The sequence below is a fragment of the Serinus canaria genome, chromosome Z (assembly GCF_022539315.1).
Source record: "Serinus canaria isolate serCan28SL12 chromosome Z, serCan2020, whole genome shotgun sequence".
Taxonomy (NCBI): domain Eukaryota; kingdom Metazoa; phylum Chordata; class Aves; order Passeriformes; family Fringillidae; genus Serinus; species Serinus canaria.
In genome coordinates this window covers 3037665-3059839 of record NC_066343.1, presented here as the reverse complement: position 1 = coordinate 3059839, position 22175 = coordinate 3037665, and the positions used below count along the sequence as shown (strand labels likewise).

The 22175-nt window shown below is 35.9% G+C and overlaps 1 protein-coding gene across 8 annotated transcripts in view; it reads left to right on the top strand.

Annotated features, from left to right (window-relative positions):
- Nucleotides 1-22175, top strand: part of KIAA0825 (KIAA0825 ortholog) — a 233766-nt gene that overhangs the window by 71502 nt on the left and 140089 nt on the right. For all 8 annotated transcript variants that reach the window (XR_003945874.2, XR_007780379.1, XR_003945873.2 and 5 more), the window contains 6 exons: nucleotides 8560-8654; nucleotides 10367-10594; nucleotides 11580-11845; nucleotides 13067-13217; nucleotides 16219-16409; nucleotides 18678-18860. Coding sequence is in view for 5 of the 8 variants with exons in the window: in XM_030237303.2 (XP_030093163.2) it covers nucleotides 8560-8654; nucleotides 10367-10594; nucleotides 11580-11845; nucleotides 13067-13217; nucleotides 16219-16409; nucleotides 18678-18860 (1114 nt within the window). In the remaining 3 variants the exon portion in view is untranslated. The remainder of the gene's footprint in view (nucleotides 1-8559; nucleotides 8655-10366; nucleotides 10595-11579; nucleotides 11846-13066; nucleotides 13218-16218; nucleotides 16410-18677; nucleotides 18861-22175) is intronic.

Sequence of the window (22175 nt, the reverse complement as noted above, 5' to 3'; positions counted from 1 at the left end):
GTGAATGCCCAAGTCACCTAAAGTTTCCCTAGGCATTGCGTAGACAGAAGCCTTGTACTTGTTTCCTTTATGTTTTGGTTTCTTTTAGTATTGATGGGAGACTTTTAATCTATGTAGCTCACACAGAGGTGCAACAAAAAAAATGGGTTTTTTTATGTGCTTGTGTCAGTTGGTGAGTTTATGTGTATAGCTGTTTCAATGTCAATTGATTTTTTGTTTTATATTCCATAGTACTTCAGTTTTGATATTCAGAACATGTATAAAGTTCCATCAGAAACAAAGTAGTTCTTTGGATGGTTCTTCTTTGTAAAATTTTTTTTTGTCCCAAAGATGGCATCTGAGTTTTATCTAAACCAGACGGTTTCTTGGCCCTCATTTTTCCCTAAACCCAGCAATGACAAAGAGTAACGGCTGCATAAATTGGATGTAAGAAGAACACTTAGGGCTTATCACAGAAGAATCAAAGATTTCATATCTTCTGACAGATTGTTTGTACTCTTAGGGGGTCTTAAGAGGGGTCAAATGGCTTCTAAGAGTTGCTTAGCTAGATGGTTAAGGGATTGTATTAGAGAGGCGTATGTAGTTAAGGGTAAAGAGGCTCCCAGGGTTTGTAAAGCTCATTACACTAGGACTATAGCTGCTTCTTGGGCGGAGAGGTCGAAGGCTTCCACATTGGAAATTTGCAAGGTGGCCACCTGGGCTTCTCTTCATACTTTTTCATTGCATTATTGCTTGGATGTAGTCTCTTCTGCAGATTCTGCTTTTGGTAGGAGGTTGCTTGTGAACCAAAAAAAGAACAGTGAAGAAAAGAAAGACATGTAGTTCAGAGTTCTAGCTGGCAACAAGACAAGTTTCTTTGCAGCGTGCACAATGGAATCCTATGAAGACCAATTTAGGCCGTTGAAAATAGATGTTAGAGGGAAGTACTGCCTACCAGTGTTCTCTGATGGTAACCCCATGGCAGACAATAGCACCAAAGGAAACAGTGAACCAGAGTGAACTCTGTAGGGAGATGGATGTAGAGAGTTTTTAGGTGATACAGATAGGTTTCTGAGTTCAGTTTGAGTTCTTTATCTGGCATCTCCTGGAATATATTCAGAATCCTCATTTTCACAATTTACTTTGCATAGATTGGAGAAAAGAATTCTCTGAATTGCATTTTCCACTCTAACTTCTTTTCGCTGTTCTCCATCCAATTCTTCCTGATTTTATTTTTTTACTTTACCAGCAGTAACTTAGTGTTCCTCTATATGTATGCACCAAGATTTGAGCTTGATTTAAAACTATATTTGTGTTATCTAAGCACAAGTATAAATACACATTTTATCTACTACCAATGTGTTCTTCAAGTTAACCTTTAAATCAAAATAAGGAAAAAAATCATGCAAAGTTCTTGGACAAACAAGTGATGGTATGGTTTTGTTCCACCCCTGAACGTTAGTGTGACCTCTGGACAAGACTGCTACTCTGTCTTTCAGAGAAAAGGTGTCTCTATTTTTTTATCATTTACAGGACATTAATTTACAATGGTGCACCACTTCATTCCACTACAGGCACTGGAGGAATGAATCATCCCCAATTTTTTCTTGACTATTTAACCCTTTCATCTGCAGGTATCTTGTTGTACCTGCCTCATGAGATAGTCTACTTCTCTATTTACATTCAGTTGAAATTAGTGAGATATTCTAACATACCTAGTACTTCCAGCATCACAGCTTCTCTTTGAAGCAATCAGGAACATGATTGTCTACAATCAAATGTTAAGCATGAGACTTGGGTTTAGAACTCTGCCAAATTGCATTCTCTTTCCATCTTTAAGTTAGATTTTCTTTCCTCATGGGTTTTCAGAAGCCCCATTTTAAGACTTCTAAAAAATCAGAAATAGCTAATGTGGTTTCATCTGTCTCACTTTTTTTCCCCATTTCAGCAAGAAAGGTGAACTTTGGACAGATCAGATAATGAATACCAAGAAAGCCTTTTTCAAATGGCATGCTTGAAAACACTGTGAGTGAAGTTGTCAAGTCCTTAGGTTTCCAAGCTCTGTCTCATGGGACTCGGAAGATTTGCAGATTTTTCCTTCACACCTTAAAGAGAAATGCTTAACTCTATATTGGTTTCTGGAAAGTGTAATAAAAGGAATGTAGAATAAAATTTTTGAGGTGCATCCTCCTGACAGAGTTTTATTGCAAAGTTGCAGTATGCAAAAGTTGCAAGTGAAGATTAAAAGAAGTTGTGATTTTTCCTTTGGTCTCAGCATAAGATGTTCAAGTATCTTCTTTTACAAATACAAGCTTCAGTGGATCAATCCAGAGTGAAGATGTATTTACATTTGGAGGACAATATGATTTCAGAAATACATTTTCTGCATCTGGGTTAGTAAAGTTTGCTCAGTATAGTACAAGTAAAAAGTTCATTATTGAAGACAGATAGCAGAAGGGTAAAAACCCATAGTTAGTCAGGGATTTTTTAATTGTTATTTATATTTCTGGAGGAATGGTTCTTTCTGCTTCTGCAAGATGTATTATTTCCAGCGTGGTTTCAATAAAAGTTCTGACTGAGCTGGCTGAATCCAATTTGCAAGCTACTTTGATAGCACTAATTCTTAGCTTATACACAAATAGTGAGTAGCTTATACAAAAGCTTTCCTTGATACTTTGCTATTCTATGCTGTATGCAAGATGGTGTCACAATGACTGTTCTTATAGCCCTAAATGCTATAAAAATAGGAAAGCTGTGGAATTCTATTAAAAAAATGAAAAGAACTTATGAGAAATAAAAATAATTATCTTTAAAATGCAAGGGGTGTCACTGTCATTCTCCAGTCTTTGTAATCATCATTACAAAACCAGAAAATTACTGGATTGGAGAAAGAAATAAATAGATAAAGGGAGCCTAGGCAAACAATTGTTTTGAAGAGAAGAATAGTCCCAGACAAATTTTAATACACACAAGGAAAGTTGGCTGAAGTGTTTTGATTTTAAGTGTAGCACTGGACGTAATCTTGTTCTCATTATTTACAATCAAAATTATTAAAGCTGCCTGGTTGGTAAACTAAAGAAAGTACACAAATTATGAACATTCCAGCAAGACTAGATGTTTGTAGAACATCGGTTTCAAGAAAGAAAAAGCAAGGATTTGTGGTTAATCCAGTCTTCCCTAATAATCAAGAGTGCTGAAGGTTCAGAATATGCTCTGGAAAAGGAGCAAATATGAGAAAATTACATTTTCCTTCAGCCACCATCTTCTTTCACAACATTCACTTTTTTTAGCTCTCTTTCTGCAAATTCTTTTCTCTAAACAACCATGTGAGAGGGATCACATGCATTTCTTTCTGTCTGTGGAAAAGCAGTTCAGTATGTGCTATTTAAAGAGAGGAGTCAGGGAATTTGTCTAGATAAGTATGTTTCCTCTGACCCATGCCTGTGTTTCTGTCTGCAGTGGCAGACTAATTTAGGCTGAGTAGCAGCTGTACCTGAAAAAAAGCTGTGCTTCCCTTTCCCAGGATAGTTTGCTGATTAGGGCAAGACAATCAGAAGACAATTTGTAAGCCCCTAAAATCCTTACTTGATGAGACACTTAAAAGGGCTTGTGGTTTTTCATAGTTATACACACAGTACAAATACCAACAAGATATTCTCAAGTGGTCAAGACGACTTTACTGGCAATTTCAAGGTATCAAGGAACTTTGGCAAAATGTTTAGGCCAGCATTCAATCAACATAAAACACTTTTCAAAGCATTAACTTAGCTCATTTAACTTTGCAAACTCTAAGCCTGTTCAATTTCAAGTTACTCAAAAATTCCAGGAAGGGGGAATTAAAAGAAGAAAGAGAGAAAGGCAGAAATTATATAGAAAAGAGCAAACATAACTACCACTCCTGGTTCTAGCAGTGTTCAGCTCATAGAGATTCAAAGAGGAGATGGGGTCAAGACATGCTGGCCTTGTGTCTCAGGTTAAATACCCTTTGGCTTTCCTGGGCCCTTCCCCAGGTGGGAGTTCCACTCATCTGGCCACTCTGGGGCTGAACTGGGGCTCCAGGGGCAGGCTGGGGAGCACTGCTGCAAGGTGCCAGGGATTGGAGCCACTGCAGGGCTGGGATGCAGGCTCTGTGGGGGTGGAGTAAATGGAGCAATGTTCTGCCTCACCAGAACAAGGCCTGACCTGCCTCATTCCCTCACGCACACCCCAAAAACATTTTGAAGAAGCATTCCTCCAGTCTCTCACACAAGTGAAGAATTCGCAGGACAGGAAGGGTATAATTTGTTATCTGTCTCTATGGAAATAGTGCTTGAGAGGAAGGTTGTAGTACCATCTGAAGAGCGGAGACTCTATGGGGGGCTGTGGCTAAGTGGACAATGTTCAATACAAAATGGGAAGGTGATCCTTGCTAGCTGGAGGCTAAATTGAAGAAGATGGCCTTAGCCAGCCATACCCAGATGAGATCTGGGGAAAGCAAAAATTTGAGAAACCAAAGGAAGTCAGTAAAATATGGGAGACTTGAACCTGGGACTTCTTTGAGAAGACCAGTGAAATTTTTAATGTGTGTAAGCCTACGTGCACAAGCATAGATACATGTGAGTATAAAGGATGAGTGTCCAAACTGTTAATTAAAAAAGGAGCAGGAATAATCTAGTAGAACATGTTAAGTTCGTAATGAAAGAGCCTGTTAAATGACTGGTGTGGGTGTAAGCATCATTTGGCTCTTTGTCTGTGGTCCTGGAGTCACAGATCTACCATCAGCTAGATACCTATTTATCTCAGCTGTGAGTTCTTAACAAGTAAGGCAGCAATGCTGTGAATACACAAGGATTTTAGCTTAAATGTTTAAGGTTTTCTTTGAAGTCTTGATATAAAAAGTAATAAATAGCAGATCTAGGTAGTGACAATAATAAAAGAATGTGAATGCATAGAAGCTTACTTGTGTTTATCATTAGAATGTGATGTTATATCTATAAAAAAAGGAGAATTGAAAGGAAAAAAAGGTAAATTTAAGGTAGAAAACACAGAATAGAAAATAAGGAAAATATCCAGTCAGTTACACTATTATTTGGGTTTTTTAAATTCTGGACCAATTTCTAAAGAATACTGTTAGAAACTTTATCATAAAATACATAAAAACATGCTGAAAAAAACCCAGTGAGTTTCTCATACTGTCTATAGTGATGAGGATCAGAAAGTTGGATGGCCTAGTTAATATAGTTTGGTTTTATGTTATACCGTTTTATCTTTCATTTTTCCCATCTTAAATCTGTCAACGTCTTTTGAAAATGCAAACAAAAAAGGTATTTGGGGAAAAAACTCCAAATATACAAAAAAAACCCCAAATAAACAAAGAAACCTCACAAAAACTTCAAAGCTCTACAATTGTATAAGGGTATGAAAAACAATGCTTATTTTCAGAATGCAAAACAATTGGATTAATTAAATCGAATGCTGAAAATTTCATAGAGGGAGAAAAGCTGTTTAAACCTTGGCCATACTACTAGTAGCTTCAGATCACTGAAGACCTCCAAGGTTATGCCCTGGAAGTTAAACTTTCACAATGCTTTGGTAGCACCTGCTCATTTAAAACCTCTTTTGATTTCATATGAAGTACATTACTTTAAGAATATCTGCACCAGTCTTGTTTATGCTACAAGATAGATTTTTAAAATACATATTGTTTGGTGTTATTCTTGTATCTCTTTGTGACTCACAGAATCACAAAATGGTTCAGGTTGGAAGGGATCTTTGGTGTTCATATTGTGCAACAATCCCTGCTCAAGCAAGGCCTCTAGAGCCAATTGCCCACAGATATGTCCAGATAGTTTTTGAGTATCTCCAAGGATGGAGATTCCAAAACCTCTCTGGACAACCTTACAGTTCTTGGTCACCTTCTCAGTACAAAAAGTGTTTCCTGATGTTCAGAGGAAAACTCCTGGCTTTGTGTCAGTTTACACCTGTGACCACTGGCCCTGTCATTGTGGAAGACTGATTCTGACCTTTTTTGGACCCTCCTTTTAAGTATTTATATACATTAGTGATATATCCTGTCCTGCCCTTTCTCTTCTGTTTAACAGTCTCAGTGCTCTCAGACGGTCCTCCATTCCCTTTGTCATCTTCCATGGCCCTTTGTTAGACACTCTCCAGTATGTTCATGTCTGCCTTGTACTGATTAACCCAGAACTGTACACCACTCCAGGTGTGTCTCATCACTGTTGAGCAGACAGGAAGAATAATTTCCTTTGACCTGTTTATAATGCTCTGCCTGATCCAGACCTGATACTATCAGCCTTTTTTTCTGGCTTATGTTCAACTTCGTGTACTTCTGGACCTCTGGGTCCTTTTATGCAAAGCTTCTCACCAGCTGGGAGATCACCAACATGTGCTGATGCCTGGGTTTGTTCCTCCCCAGGTGCATGACTTTGCTTCTTGGACTTTATGAGGTTCTAGTATGCTTATTTCTCCAGCCTGTTGAGGTCCTTCTGGATTGGATCGTGGCCATCTGCCATCCTGTTTGATGTCAGCTGCAGACTTGCTGAGGGTGCACTGTACCGCATCATCCCGATCATTAATGAAGATGTTAAACAGGATTGGACTTAGAGTTGAAGACCTGAGATAGATTGCTAATTACTGGCCTCAGACTAGACTCTGTGCCACAGATCACTGCATTTGGGGCTTGGCTCTTCAGCTACTTTTCAACTCCTTAATGACTGTTTGTCCAGTCCATGCATCTTGTCTACATCTTGTGCTCTGACAAGATCTTATGGGAGACAATGCTACGGGCTTTATTGACGTCCATGTAGAAAACATCCATTGCTGTCCCCTCTGCTGTCCCTTCATCTACCAGGCCAATCATTTCTTCATAAAACTTTATCATGCTTTGGCCAAACATGAGTTCCCATTACTGAAGCATTCCCATGCTGAATGCTCCTGATGAATTCTTTGTAATGCACCTGGAAATGCTTCTGTTACCTTCCTTGGGGTTGAAGTGAGGTTGACAAGACACTGATTCTCTGAGTCCTCCTCCTTGCCCTTTTTTGAAAATAGTAGTGACATTTGCTTTTTCTAGCCTTTGGACTGTTCTCCCAGTTGCTGTGATTGATAAAAAATTATTGAAGAGTGGCCTTGCAACATCTGCCAGCTCCCTCCGCACTTGTTGGTGCAACCCATGAGAGCCCAAGGATTTCAGGATGTTGAGTTTGTTTAGTTATCCTCAGACCTGATCCTCTTCCATCTAGAATACATCTTCCTTGCTGTATCCTTACCTCCTGGTCTCTAGTGCCTGAGATTCCTGAAGGCTGATTTTGATAGTAAATACTGAGTTGAAGAAGACATTAATTATCTCAACCTTTTCCATAACTATTTTACCAGGTCCCCCATCTTGTTTAGCAATAGGCTTATGTTTTCTCTAGTCTTCCATTTATCACCTGTGTACTTACAGAAGGTCTTCTTGTTGTCTTTGACATCCCTGGCCAAATTAGTTGCATTTGAGCTTTAACTTCCTTAACTTTTTCCATGCTCAGAAGTTATTTATGTGTCCCTCCCAGGTTACCCATCCTTACTTCCATGCTCTGTATGCTTCATTTTGTGTTTGAGTTGGGGTAGGATCTTCTAGTTCATGCAGGCAGGCTTTCTGCCTTTTTTTTTTTTCAGCTCTCTTGAGATTAGCAGAGGTGATACTTGAATATTAATCAAATTTCTTGTGTCCCATTACCTAGGGCCTTATCCCACAGGACTCTTCCAAGCAGATATTTGGAGAGGCAAAAGTCTGCTCTTCCGAAGCCTCAGGCTGTGATCTTGCTTTTTACCCTTCTTTGTGCTCTCAGGATCTGGAACTCCACTATCTCATGGTCACTGCAGCCAAGGCTGCCTTGATTTTCAAATCCCCAAAAAGCACCACCATTTGTTTCACTTGGAAGAGAAATCTTCAGCACATTTCAGGAACTCAGATTTCTTGAGTCACTGAGAAAAGTGATATCAACCCCAGATACAGGTTTGTCCTTGACAAAACTGGGGCAATATCCCATTACTCTAAGATTTATGAGTGAGCTTTGTACCAGCCCTTCTTAAAGAGCTTTTCTTGTTATTTGTGTTTTCAAAAGCCATCATTTTGCTTATAATATCTGTACTAATTAACTGTCTTTTTATTTTTATTGTATTGGTGTTTCCAAAAAGTAAAGGCTGTAAAAATATATCAGTTTTCTACTGACATATTTATTTGAACAAAGAGGAGAAATTAATTTCTATATAGCTGATCTAGTGTTATTTATTCTCCTTGAGAAGAGATGACTTCACAATCGCTATAAAAATGCATTAATGACAAAAGAAACCATATTTTACTCATTATATGTGCATTTGTATAAAATACAAGTACCACCAGATGTTAATTTCATCATGTTATATAAAAAACTATATATATGAACTTTATATATTTGACTTTATTATAACATTAGTATTCCACTACATCTTCTTGAGGGTTTTTTTTTGCTTCATATTGATATATAAGAAGATGTTGAAGGCTGCTGAGTTTTCTACAGAATTAATCTAAACTTTGATCTCTTTTGTCATACTGTGCAGGAGTTCTGAAGAGAGCTAGTGGGGAGCTTTTAATAGGAGAAACTAGAGCAAATGAAACCAGCGTGCTTCCTGAACAGTTACTTCAGGTAGAAGAGGTGAGTATGAAAAGAGTCCTACAATTTGTATGGGGTTTTCTTTTGTGTGTGTCTCCAGTGTAGGCTACCACCATGTTCATTATAAACACCTATTGCTGTGGTTTCATTACTTCAGCTTCTGTGATTACTTCTATGTGCAGAGTTTCAGTTTAGGTGGAATAAAATCTCATGGCGTTCAAAGAAGTGGTTGGTGTTTAGTAGTTATTAAAAGAAAAAATGTAATTATAAGATACGTCATAACAAAATGGAAACAAAATTACTTAAATATTACAGCTTTCTTAGTATTATACATATAATCTCAAAGAACCTTGAAGAAGATTTATGAATTTTTTAGAATTTGATCATGATGGTTCTTCCTAGAGGTGTAGATGTCATACAATGTCTAGTTTCTCTGATGCCAACAAACTACTGTGTAATAAGCACTTGCTTTGTAGAATGTACATACAAGATTGTTTTTATCTGGCTCCCAATTACTACAAAATGCGTTTTTATTGTTGATTTTGTGGCATGTTAATGCTCCAACCACCTCATACTTTATAATAATGGAATTTAATTTCTTAATGGCTTGATTTTAGTGCTGAAGATTTTAGAAATGTACTTTGGATTGGTGTGTGAAACTAATAGGTATTACAAAGAAGAATATTTTAGGTAGATTGGAATGTACTTGATCCCCATAAAAAAAATTGAGGGAGTGCAAAATTTTGTGGACATTTGTGTCCCTGTGCTTACAAGAGCTGAATGTTGCCAGTGGGGAAAGGGAAAGGAAGGAGGATACATCTTTTAAGTTGAAGTAAACTGTAAGGGCTTCACTTTTTAGGCCTTCATTCTTCATTCTCTTCCAATTTCATTCTCTTCCTGTTTAGTATTATAACTGCAGGAATAGTTAGAAATCTGTCTTTTCTTTTCTCCTACTGTGCTCTCATGGTGAAGATATTTACTGAACATCATCTTATGTCATTAAAATATATCTCTTAAAGTGGTGCAATTCTCAAATGGCCACTTCTAGAAAAGTTTAAAAATCTGTTATAAGTCATAAGAGCAATGCAAAGTCAGATAAGTCAAAAAGTAGTGATGTCCTACTGCCTCTACTTCTGGCAACTCTTACACTTCAGATTACTTCAGAAATCTCTGTTTAAAGAAGGCAAGGAACTGACGTAAACCACAGTAAAAGTCAGCATTGGCCTAAAGCTACAAATAACTATTTAAACATTTTAATCTTTTCTAAATGCAATTCTAAAGAAATTAAATACAGCATGGCTGTGTTAAAACCAGCTCCTCTTAAGGGTTTCCCCTTGAGATTCATGGTTAGTAACTTCCAGTTGTTAACTTGCAGTGAAAATTAGTACAGGGTATATACATTGCTAGATTACTTCTTATCCTGTTGAAAATTCTTTGACTTTTTAAAGTAGAGTCTGTTAAAGATTACAAATTAAGTAAAGGTGAAGCATGTTTTTATAAGGTCTCTTGTTTAATCAAGAATTAGTTTTATCCAAAAAATTTGATGACATGTTTAATGATGCTATGCATTTTGTTGAGTCTAAATACTGCTTTTAGTATGATTTCAACACTAGTGGACCATATTTTAAATTCTTTAAATAATTTCAAAATGTGATGGTGTCCTGTAATTTAATTATGGATGTGCATTTAAATTTCAGACAATATTAACACTCAATAATGACTTTGGATTAATTTAATTTTAATATGTGTTTCAGCCTATTTTACTGAGTTTTGGCTGGAGAAATGCATTTAAAGACCTGTCTTCTTCTGTGGCTCACTGTATAACAATAGCAATTGAGGATTTTTCATCTAAAATTCTTCAACATGAGCAGAAAGAAGAGTTTTCAGCTGCAGGCTGTGCAATGAGTCTTGTAAATAACCAGCAAATAAAGGAGTCCTGCAGAGCAGTCCAACAGGAGGAGCAACCAAAACGAATTGCTAAGGCAGGTATCAAAAGATCTGAAGTTTGAAGGGAGACAGAATGCCAAGGCTGTTTGCCATTTACACTTTGAAGTACTTACAGTACTATTAATATTCTATATCTTATATAAATGGAATTAAGAAGAAAGTGAGAGGCATTACAATGTGAAGCTGAACAGAGCTTTATACAATAGCCCGTAGTTTGTACTTGAAAGAATTACCTTTTAAACTTCACTGGCATTTTTTGTCAGCCAAAAAGTTCTAAAGCATTCTGATTAGTATCTGCTCTGTTACCAAGTGGTTAGATGGGAAAATGTCAAAAGCTTTGAAATATGGCTATAGGGATTTCCTATATTCATATCATTAGACGTGCCATTCAACTAATTGGCATAACCAGTAAAAAAAACCAATTTTGAGTTATTTGATTTGGCTGAAAGATCATTTATTAATTAAATTCCTTTTGTAAGGAAAGGTATGTTTGAAAGACTTTTTCCAGTAAGATCTGCAACTGTGCTAGCAGATTTGGAATGCTGGTAATGAATGCTTGCTTGAAATAACATGAGTGTTGGGGAGATAATTTTAGGGAGATTGATGTATGACTTTATGAAGAGATGATGCGTTGGTTTCCAAATCCAGTGTTAAGAAATGTGTTTGTATATTTTTCAAAATTAATTAATTTAGAAAAATATCATCATTTACAAGGAATTAACCTTGTGATTTGAATGAACATTTAGTGACTTCAAAACCAAATGAATGCATTACTAGCATAAGATAGTTTTAATTTTTCCCCTACTATAGAATATGCAGCTTTAAAGCAGGAAGGAATGAAAGAATATCTAATTTACTTTAAAAAAATGTTACTCCTGTGTTTAAGAGATTAAAATGTTTGTAAAGCTTATTCAATATATTTATGTTTCATGACAATTTCATTATTCAATAATCTGACCCTATAAATTAAGCAGTGCTGTCAGAATACAAATAACTTGATGCCACATTTATTTCTCTCAGTTTTGTTCTGACATCATGGAAGAACTTGACACATTGCTTCCATTGGCTCTGGCCTGCAGAGATGATTCTCTTCAGGAAATTAGAGCAAACTTTGTAGAGGCCTGCAGCAAAGTGGCAACAGCTGTTCTGTCAAGACTGGAGGAGAAAAGCAAAGAAGTTCCCTTCAAGGCTCCCCTGCAAGACTTGTATGCTGCCCTTTCCACAGCAATATATGTCTTTCAGCACTTTACAACGTATAGCAATTTAATGAGAGAAAAAAGCAAAAAGTATGTCCTTTCTACTTAAATGTTTAATTCAAATGTAAATAGTATGAGAGTTCATTCCATTTTGGTGATACAGTGTACTGGTAGTTTTTGAAATTGTATTGTATTTTTTAGCACATGCAGTATGTGTACTATTTTATAGAAATACCTGACTCAACCTGATAGTCCACAGCAGCTATTGCAAGACAAATTATTATGGGTAGGATCTGCATTTGATTTGCAGATCGGGTTTTTTTTAATTATTAAATTTGAGAAAATAGGATTGTTCAGGGAACTGAATGTACTCTGCTGTCATATAAAGTGCTAGGGCCTTGATTTCCTTTTCTGACCTTTGCAATGCATAATTTTCATAAGATCTGATTCAGGACATAGCAATCGTAGAGGACAATATAAAAATGTGTTTATGTCCTCTTTCTTAACACCATGTGTATTCAGACATGTGAAGAAATGCATACAATACCATACATATAATACATTGTAGTTTCAGAATTTAGTTTATTATTACATGCAGAATAAAAATTAAAGATATGAAGTAGGAGTGTAAATTCAAAGGCAGTGTTTGACCTGGGAGGAAATACAACTGCACTTGCTTTAAAGAGATTTTGTCTTAAGGTATTAGGAGTCCATTGGTCCTCATGTTAAAAGTAGAAACAGTATTTTTGGGGAGGGACCCTGAAGTAGTGCAATTTCTAAGAAATTTATGATTTCTAAGTGGTTTTATGTACTGTTGAGCTGCTTTCCCTCCAATGTTTTATTGTCCCTTGCATGACGTATATCTCTGTGAGGGGAAGTCTGACCTAAAATACTGCTCAATAATTCTACTCAGATGTATTATCAAAGAGTTTTAGTACATACCTACCAAAAGCAATCTCTGTACTTAGTGCTTTTGTGTTTTTTGTCACACTCAGTGCTGATGTAATAATTGCTGATGCAAGAATGCTGCAATTAAAAACTCCAAAAAAGTGAATGTCAGATGTACTTGTCTCAGAAAATAGGATGAAGTAATTTATTTCTTAGTGATTGGTGAAATGACAATTTATAGACAACCAGACATATTTTGAGAACTTTTAAAACAAAAAGTTACAAACCTGAATGCTAGGTTCAGGACCAAGAGGAAATGAATGATTGGTACCAACTGATAAAAACTATTTGCAGTACTAGGGCTTATAACCTCCTAGTGCCCAGCCTTTCATTCATTGTCTTTTAATGATTCTCTCTGAACAGCCCCCTGTTCGTAGTGCTTATCCAAAAATGTCAGGAATTCATCAATATTCTCCAGTTTCAAGTTACGAACTACTGCATCAGAGTTTGTGCTACAAGCATTTTACAGGATGCTGAGAGCCACTGCTGGGATGACTACCAAGCTTTTTACGAGGTGTGAGGTTAAGTTTACTATGGCTTCCTTTTACAAGATGTGTTTTTGTGTTTGCCAGCTCACTGACTAATCAGAGGCATGAGATCAGCATTGTTTTTACATAAGAATTATTGGAATGTACTATTTTGAAATATCTGTTATTGCAGGCAGGTGTCTATTTAGAAATTATGTAGGAAAACATAGTAATTTAAAGATGAGCTGGATTGTTATCATGGTGTGTTCGTGTCATTTACTTCATAAAATATTTATTGTGTGTCGAGGCATTTATATAGAACTCAGTAAAGAGGACTCCATCACCTTAATCTATAAGGACTTTACACTTCTTTTAGAAAGTGTGATAAATGAAGATCTTTTTCTGGGAAATTTTTTATCTGATTCCTTGATTTTTATTTTCAATTGGTTCCCTTTTTTCCTTTTGTGAGTAAAGGGTGAAACAAAGACAGGTGGTCAAAATAGTTACCTAAAACATTCAGCAATGTATTTCTGAAATAACCAGTGCCATTTCACCTGCATCTTCAAGTCATGGGTCTGATCTATAGCTATAATCCTAATAATTCTATGAAAAAAAAATTAAGATATTTATTTTATTTATTGGATTTTTTCCTTCATCCTAGTTAAATACAAACATAGGTTGACATACACTTTTGAAATTATTTTCACTTAATTGCAGGGTAAAATATTATCTGGGTTTTTAATCAATAATAACTGAGATCTCTTGAAGACAGAGTCTTGTCCTTCCTTGTATAATTTTCTGTGTGAGACAATTAGTGCATTCTGTTAAGCATTTTCTAGAATTCTTACATGAGAGAATATTCCATCTGATACATGTAATCTACAGAGATCATCTAAGAAGCTGCTCAGTCAGTGACAAAATTTGTGCTGGACAGGGCATACAGACCATAGCGTAATTTATCAAAGTGTCTATTTCTCAAAGACAAGCAAATAAACATTTCAATTTTGTTTGAATGATAGATGATAAGGTAAGAAAGGCAGTGGGTTTTGACAACTGCTGAATCATGGTACGATCTTCATTGATGTAGTGCCTGTGGTGCTGTGTCCTATTTACTGGTGATGCAGTAACTTCACCATGGAGAAACAGTTGTCTGACAAGAAAGAATATGGAGTATCTAAACAGTTTTATCGTTACTGAACAGAAAAGATGCATCATAGGAAGGAGTGAGGAAATCTGGTGTCTCAACTCTGTATGTTTACAGGATTTGAGGTGAAAAGTATGTAATTTTACATCTTTTTACTGGGCCATGGGAGATGGCCCAAGGGTGGACTGTGATCAGCTCTGAGTTCCTTCAGGAGACATCCTGCAGAGCAGATGTTACTTCAGTTGATCTCTTGAAGGCATCCTAAATGGAAGAGATTGGATTAAGATCTATTGCTTGTTACAGAGGCAATTCCCTGCCAAAACTTCCAGCAGTGAGAGGTGGCTTCTTCCAACGTGGGAGCTCAGCAGGAAGAATGCACTACGAGACCAGCTCTTCAGATTATGTTTTTGAATGAAGCTCTTAGTGTAGCAGACATCTGCTGTAGCTGTGGGAACTTAGGTTTTCTAACAGTCAAAGAATAAAGAATTGTCTGTTCAGAGATAATACTGAGTGGCTTACGTAATAAAACACAGCTGCTTGTTTCCTCATATATAAGCTAAATAAAAGCTTACATCTGTTTTTATTATATGAAGCCTGCAAAAATAGCAGATGTTTATCACTGGAATTGTCCAGAAATGGCAACAAATAGAAACACAGATCAGAAAAGGGGAGTGAATCTTGTTTAAATCTTCAGTGATATTGTTGCTTGTGCAGTGGGGGTAAAATACTAAAAAAGGGGAAAAGAGCAATTACTTAAATAAACCAAAGCAGAGAAAGTGAAACATTTTATGTTTATAATTACAGAGTTAAAAAGTAAAACTTGTCTGCAAACTTGTTTATTTTGTTTGCCACTTTTTAATATAAAATGCATTTCAAGTATTATGTCAGAGGAAAACCAAATAGTGACAACTTCCAATAATCTGCTAATGCTCATGCTAATATATTTAAAAATAAGCCAGTTTATTTTTTTTTTTAGTTGTTAAGAATGCCTATCAAATTCAAAAAACATTCTAAAAATTGTGGGGTTATTTTATATTACTAATAATGCTAAAATATCAACAAATACTTATAATATTTCTCAGTTCCTTTGGGATGTGGGAACTGAAGATTGAAGTCTCTGTGCTCAAAAAGCTTCATGATAATGCTATTTGCTGAATAGGTATTAGCTGAAATATTAAAACGTGATATGTATTTCCTGGGTACTTCTTAGAATTATTGTGGAGTAACTGCTGTGATTTTGACTCCTGTATATTTATTTCTGTGTCTTAATGGGATAGACCTGTTTAGACAATGAAATATTAATGCCAATAATGTTTCCTTGCCAGAAAATGTTTGGTTTCAGTACGTCCAAATTACAAGAGAAAAAAATATCTTAGTAAAGCAATCTGAATATCTCATATTTTCAGTTTAATACTTCAGTTCTCCTCTCCCTCTCCCTCTCCCTCTCCTATATTACATATAACCAAGGTTTTATAGTCATGGTTACACATAGCATTTCTGCATCTGGGCAAATACACATGCTTAAGTAATTTAAATAATTCTTTGCAAACAAAGAAACTGCTGTGTTAAAGTTATCTGAGCATTCTGCTGTGTATGGAATACTGTCTCTGTTTTTAAACTAAACTTACGACACTATGAGTTTTGAGACTAGGTTAATTGAGGATATAAGAGTTCAAATGCTGTGGGTTTCTTTGTGGCAGCACTGTAATTTTGTGACTGAAATGCAACATGTGTTTCCTTGCAAATACAGATGTCTCACATCTTTTCAAGCACCATTTTTGACCATCATATTCCTGGAACTCTTTAGCTGTTTCCTTTCAGATTTAATTAATTAGACCTGTAAGAGTTAAATTGACATTTTGGAAGGTGTGGTTTTGTTATGTAATGTGTTGTGGTTTTGATAGGGGGAAAGATGCTCATTCTCTGTCCAGATGTGGCATTACTTCTGCTGTGCTCTTCATCATGATCTATGGACTATTCTACCTCCAAAGACAGCCCAGGAGATTCTTACAGATGTACTAGAGCGATCTTTGGATATTCTGTCCTCCAGATATTGTCAGGTGTGTCCCAGTTACAAAAGAACACCACAAATCAGGTAATGGTTGTATATTTAATACACCATTTTGTTGGATTAAAGAAGTAAATGTTAGTTTTCTGTTATTCACTGCTTTGATTCAAATTTAATGTTAATGAACACAGCAGAGGGGATAGACCAAATCTATGCATTTTGATGTTTGTTTTAATAAAATTTATTTTGTATATTTAAGTATATTTAGTATTTATATTGCAAATTGGGCAGAATTGAAGGCCTCTTTCAACTCTGTGAAATTTTTCCATAAACTGCTTAATTGGTTTGAAAGCCTCACAATGAAAGTTCATAGAGGATTGGTGATGCAACCAAAAATGTGGACAGAATTGACAATGTCAGGATTAGAAATCAAGCTGTTGATTTATTAAGAAAATTTAATGAGTTCCCATAGAATTTGTGTTTTTATAGGGCTTTTCAAGTCAAGAACTACAAGGTCACATCAAGACATTTGTCAGAATGATGCCAATGGTGTAGAAGGGAAGAGGAGAAAGAGGCTATTCCTTTTTTTGTCATTTTAGAAAATAATAAATTGGAAGTTTTTCTTATTGCGATTCCTATGTTTTGCCAGAGAGTACAGTCTTTTTGAGAAACACTAAATCAGGAGTCTTCAAGTGGCAGTTAACCCTACCTTTGTCCTTTCTATCCAATGTCTAGTTTTACTGAATAAATAGGTGTATTTCTCCTAACAGAATCACGCTGAATTGCAGAATGGATCAGGTTGGAAGGGACCACAGTGGGTCATCTGGTCCAAGCTCCCTGCTCAAGCAGGGTTATCCCAGATTACATAGCACAAGGCAAAGTCCAGACAATCCTCTTAGAAATCTCCAATGAGGGACAATCCACAGCCTTTCTGGGCACTCTCTTCTAGTGCTTGGTCACCCACACAGTAAGGAAGTTCTTCCTCGTATTCAGGTGGGACTTCCTGTGCACAGTTTCTGACCATTGCCTTTAGTCTTGCACAGCACCACCTAGAAGACTTTGCAAGTTTAGAGGGTGAGAGACACTTACCAGGTCCATGCCCTGTGTGACCTAAGAGTTGTGTGCTGTCATCTCAAGTGTTATTACGAAAAGGAGTGCTGTCATGATAGCTCAAGTAACTTGCACGAGATCACAATCTTGAAATGGGTCGGAAGAAACCGAAATTTTATTCTACGTACCTATTTGTGTGCTCTGTTCCTGCAATAACTTACTGTAATCAGGCTGTTCTTTTTGGTACAAAAGGTTTTCTGAAAACTTGCCTGGAAATTTTTTTGGGGAAAAAGTTCCCTGTAATATGAAAAATGCAATATTACCTAAGTGTCATATTAGTCAATTCTATGTAAATTTTCTTCAAACTTGTAATTTTGTAGAAAACTTGTATATTCATTAGGGTGATTCTTGAATTTTTCACTAAGTAAATTGAACTATCCTGTCATGAATAAATGAAAACAAAATACTCAGTATCATTCAGTATATTTTTATCACAGAATCTTCACATGTTTTATTTAATATTATTGTAGTTTGTGAAGGTATCTTTTCTCCCAGTGGTGCTTCAAATGGTAGAAGACTGATGTATGATATGGACAAATGTCTATTTATGTGTGTTTGCCTAGATTTCTTAAAAATAACATGATCCTTAAAAATGAATATGAGCACATGTGCATCCATGGCTTTTAGGTACTTAAGTAGTTTTTAAAGTCCAGCCTCATGCCTCCCATATTATTTGTGTTATTCTCGTGTTTCCTCTCTGTTGTATGTCATCATAGTTGTTGTGTTGTTGTTGGGGTTCTTGCAGTTGTTCAGGCCAATGACATGTGGCACTCTGCCAACCAGTGTCAACAGGCAATATATTACTGACTCAGGAATGTTCCACATTGTACAGTGTTGCATGGAGTTAGTTTTGCAAATTGAAGATTTAGTTACTTTGTTCTTATTTTTTGCCCCATCAGGATTGAAAATAGTATGTACATTTTAATGATAAGAAAACAAAATTAATATTCATTTACTTGTAGTTTAGAAAGTATATATTTTGTGCCTAGTGACACTGCCCTTTGAGAAAGGACATTTCTAAATTTTTAAGTCTTCTTTTTGCTAGTTTCAGTAACAACTTCTCTGTAAAAGAGTTGATTTTTACAGAGCAGTGGATGGAGACTTTCTGCATCACTGAAGAGAATATTTTAAAAGTCCATGCTATGATTTTGGTGTTTTATCCTGTCAGAGAAAATGTTTGTTTAATTAGAATTTACCACTATCAAGATGTCTTAAGTAATGTTATTCTTTGGCTTTTTCCTACAGAATTGATATTGCAGCAATTTTGATGTCCACTGAAGATATGCTCTGGTCAATTTGTAGTTCTGTGCAGGAGTTTCTGAATCCACACAAAGACAGAAATCTCAAAATCTATAAAATACATAGCCACTGCAATAGTCTGATTTCTGTGCTGGCTATTTTAACTTCACCCTTGAAGAATTTGTATGAGTGAGTATGAAATAAGCATTTAATTTGAGATAAAATTGGTTCTTGAGCTTACATAGATAGAACTACAAAGGTGAATATTTTTGTTGAAATCAAATGTAATGCATAGTATTGGCACGTTTTAATAGTCTTTGACTATTTCTCAGTTTGATCTCATACTTATGTTTGTGATCTTGCCTAAAGCCCAGTTATATCTGCTGAGATTTTATTACCTCTGATCAAACTTCAGTGCTGTACAATTTTTTTTCTGTTAATAACATAGACCATAGTGAATGTCTGGGTTTATTTCCTCTGTGGCAAAACCAGTAGAATTTCATTAACTATTACTGCCCCAGATTTGCAATTTATTTTTCCAATTAGGACATATTTTTTTTAAAATATGGTCGTATTGATCTGAAAACATTTAGTGCTATGGTACCAAACACTTTGGCAAGCTGGTTGTCAAATCCCTCATGTTGTCAGTCTTCTAGAAGTAAGGGTAATTTACTGAAATGATCATCTGGTTACAAGACCAGTATGCTGCAACAAATGTAGTTAAAAATATAAGAATATAGAGTGCCCATATTTATGAAGTCATGGCTTCACAAATCACAACTGTAAAAAATGGACATGTAACTTGCACTGAAATTTGCTCTGAGTCTTTTGTTGATAAAATTCATCTATAAATTTGATGTAAGAGACAATAAAAAGTGAGATCACAAATTTAAAAAGGAGGAACAACAAAACCCCAAACTAATGAAGCCACATCCTAATCAGCTGGCTTTTACTTCATAATCAAAATAAGAAAATTCTAGGTGGTACTAGGGTGGAGACCTCCTGCATGTAAGCTTCTTTAACTAAATTTCTTTTTGTCACGTGTAGGCTCTAAAGAACATGCAAAAGTGGATTGTAACTGGTTGTTTGATCTTATATAATACATTAATAGATAGCAATTATGAATAGATAGCAATTTAGAAGGTGGCTCAGGAACAGATTAGGTAGTCCTGCTATGGCAGTAGAAATGGAGGCAGGAAAGGATTGCAGTGGCTGTAACTGCTTCTACTGTCAGTTTTGACATTTCATCTTTCTTTTATGAAAGGCCTTAAAATGATAGACCAAAGTAAATATGCAGTATAATTTGTTCCTTTAAGTGATTCTAGTCTCCTCCACTGATCAATGTTGTTTACATATTTATGTACATATAGCATGGAAAAAATGTGTGCTAGCTCGAGAACTCAGAGTTTTGGAAAGTGCCAATGAAAAGCTTGGTTTTTATTTTATGTAAGATGCTGCAGGTAAACAGCTTTCAGAGTCAGGGATGTGAATTTCATTACCTGAATTTGCTAATCTGGAGATCAAAACCTTGACATGTGCCGAATGTAGGAGCTCATGTAATTTACTACAAAGTACTGTGCAAAAAACCACCAAAATACGGCAGCTTTGTTTAAAGAGAATACAAAAAATTGTCTGATTTTGTTACATAGTTACAAAAATAATAATAACACTGAAGACCATTTCCATATAGGTGATGCATGTTTTATAGTAAGTAAAATTGGATTTTTTATATGAACTTCTATTCAGACCTTGTGTTTTCACAATCTGTGAGGCCCCCCTTATTGAAACTTTTTTTTCTATTATATAGAAAAAAATTGTAGCAAATATTTGTCAGGTCACCTAGCCCAGTGTCCAGAGTACAAAGAAAAAAGTGATTTAGTCAATCAGTTTTTTAAAAAGCTATATTCAATTGGAAACACTTTGATATAGTGGATTTTAGGTAAAGTATGTAGGTGTATTGTTTACTGGAGTATGCGTAGTTCATTACATTAAGAATCTATCAGTAATAAATTCAAAAGTTAAACCTGATTTTAAAGGAATCTTTCATCTAGTCTCTCTGGAATTATATTGTATAATGACAATTTCCATCTTGTCTTGGCTCTATATCCTTAACACCTTTGGTGAAGTTAACTGGGTGTGAAATTTTTTCATTTAAATCTATCATGCTGTCTTTTTGTACTGGAAGTTTTCCCTTAAGTGACTAGAAGTCAATTAATTTTAGACTTTTCAGGAAAATTCTGTGTAATCAGAAAAGTGCCAGGGATGAAACATTGTTTTCCGGGAGTTGTGTCATAATATGACTGGCTCATTTCCAAATTATTAGAGAGGCTGTATTCTCTATTGCTTAAGGGAACTAAAATTATTTAAATTTCTTAATTATTTTGTGGAAATTGAACAAAACCGTAATGATGGTGAAAAATTAGTAATATCATTAACTTCAGATAAGGTGATTCTGTTTTCTCATTCCTAATTTTGTGATCTAGACTTTCTTTTCTGTATGACAAGATTACTTAGATCTGGTCTAAAATTCTCCTATGAATCTTGGGTCATCAGGGTTTAATGATGGGTTTAATTTTTTTTTCTATGCTTCATTTTTCTCCATCCTTCTGTGGCCTTCCTGAAGTATCTTTACCATAATAGAAATGTTGGTTGGAAAGGACTGCTGGAGGTTGTCTAATCTAGCCTCCTCTTCAAAGCAGAACAATCACCAAGAACAGTCAAACATGATTGTGTTTGACCAACTTAAATGACACATGCCAGCCTCCAGGAACTGAAGTTTTCCAACTTTTTGTGAAGCCTGGTCTGCAGCTGTGATGCCTTAGTGCAGAATACTGCCTCATATCAAGTGTGAGCTCTCAAAGCTGCTGGCTATAATTTGCTGCTATCACATCAGCCCCACTGAGAAAAGTTGGTCAGTGTTTTCTTCATAATTACTGTTTGGGTGGTTGTAGGCCACCATTACCTGAATTGACACTTTAGCCACCTCTTCACCACAGTAAAGGAGTCTAGGGCTCTCAAACATCTTTTACAGATGATTTGGTTTATTCTTTGGTTTCCTCACATTCTCCTTGAACTGTAGGCCCAGCAGCTGGACAAAATATTCTAGGTAAGGCTTAAACTGTTGAGGTCCAGATGAAGTATATCACTATCTTTTTTTTAGTTGATGTGTTCCTTCTAATACAGCCCAGTGTGTGGTTTGCATTTTTTCTAGTGATAATACACTTTTGCCTTGTCTTTAACACCCTACTGCTCATAAACCCCAGGTTTGTGGTTGGGTAGGGGACTCAGACAAGTCAGTTCCCAACCTAGGTTATTGTAATTCTGTAGCTGAAGTAAACAGTTGCTCTTTACCTCAGTCAATTTTTAGAATTTCTGTTAGCCCAGTCTTCTATGAGTAGGCACTCAGCTGTTTGTTGTGTTAACTACTGTGTCTGCTTCCCCCAGTTTAGTGTCACCTGAAAATCTGCTAAGCAACTGTTCTTTGTCTGCTTTTGTCCACATTGT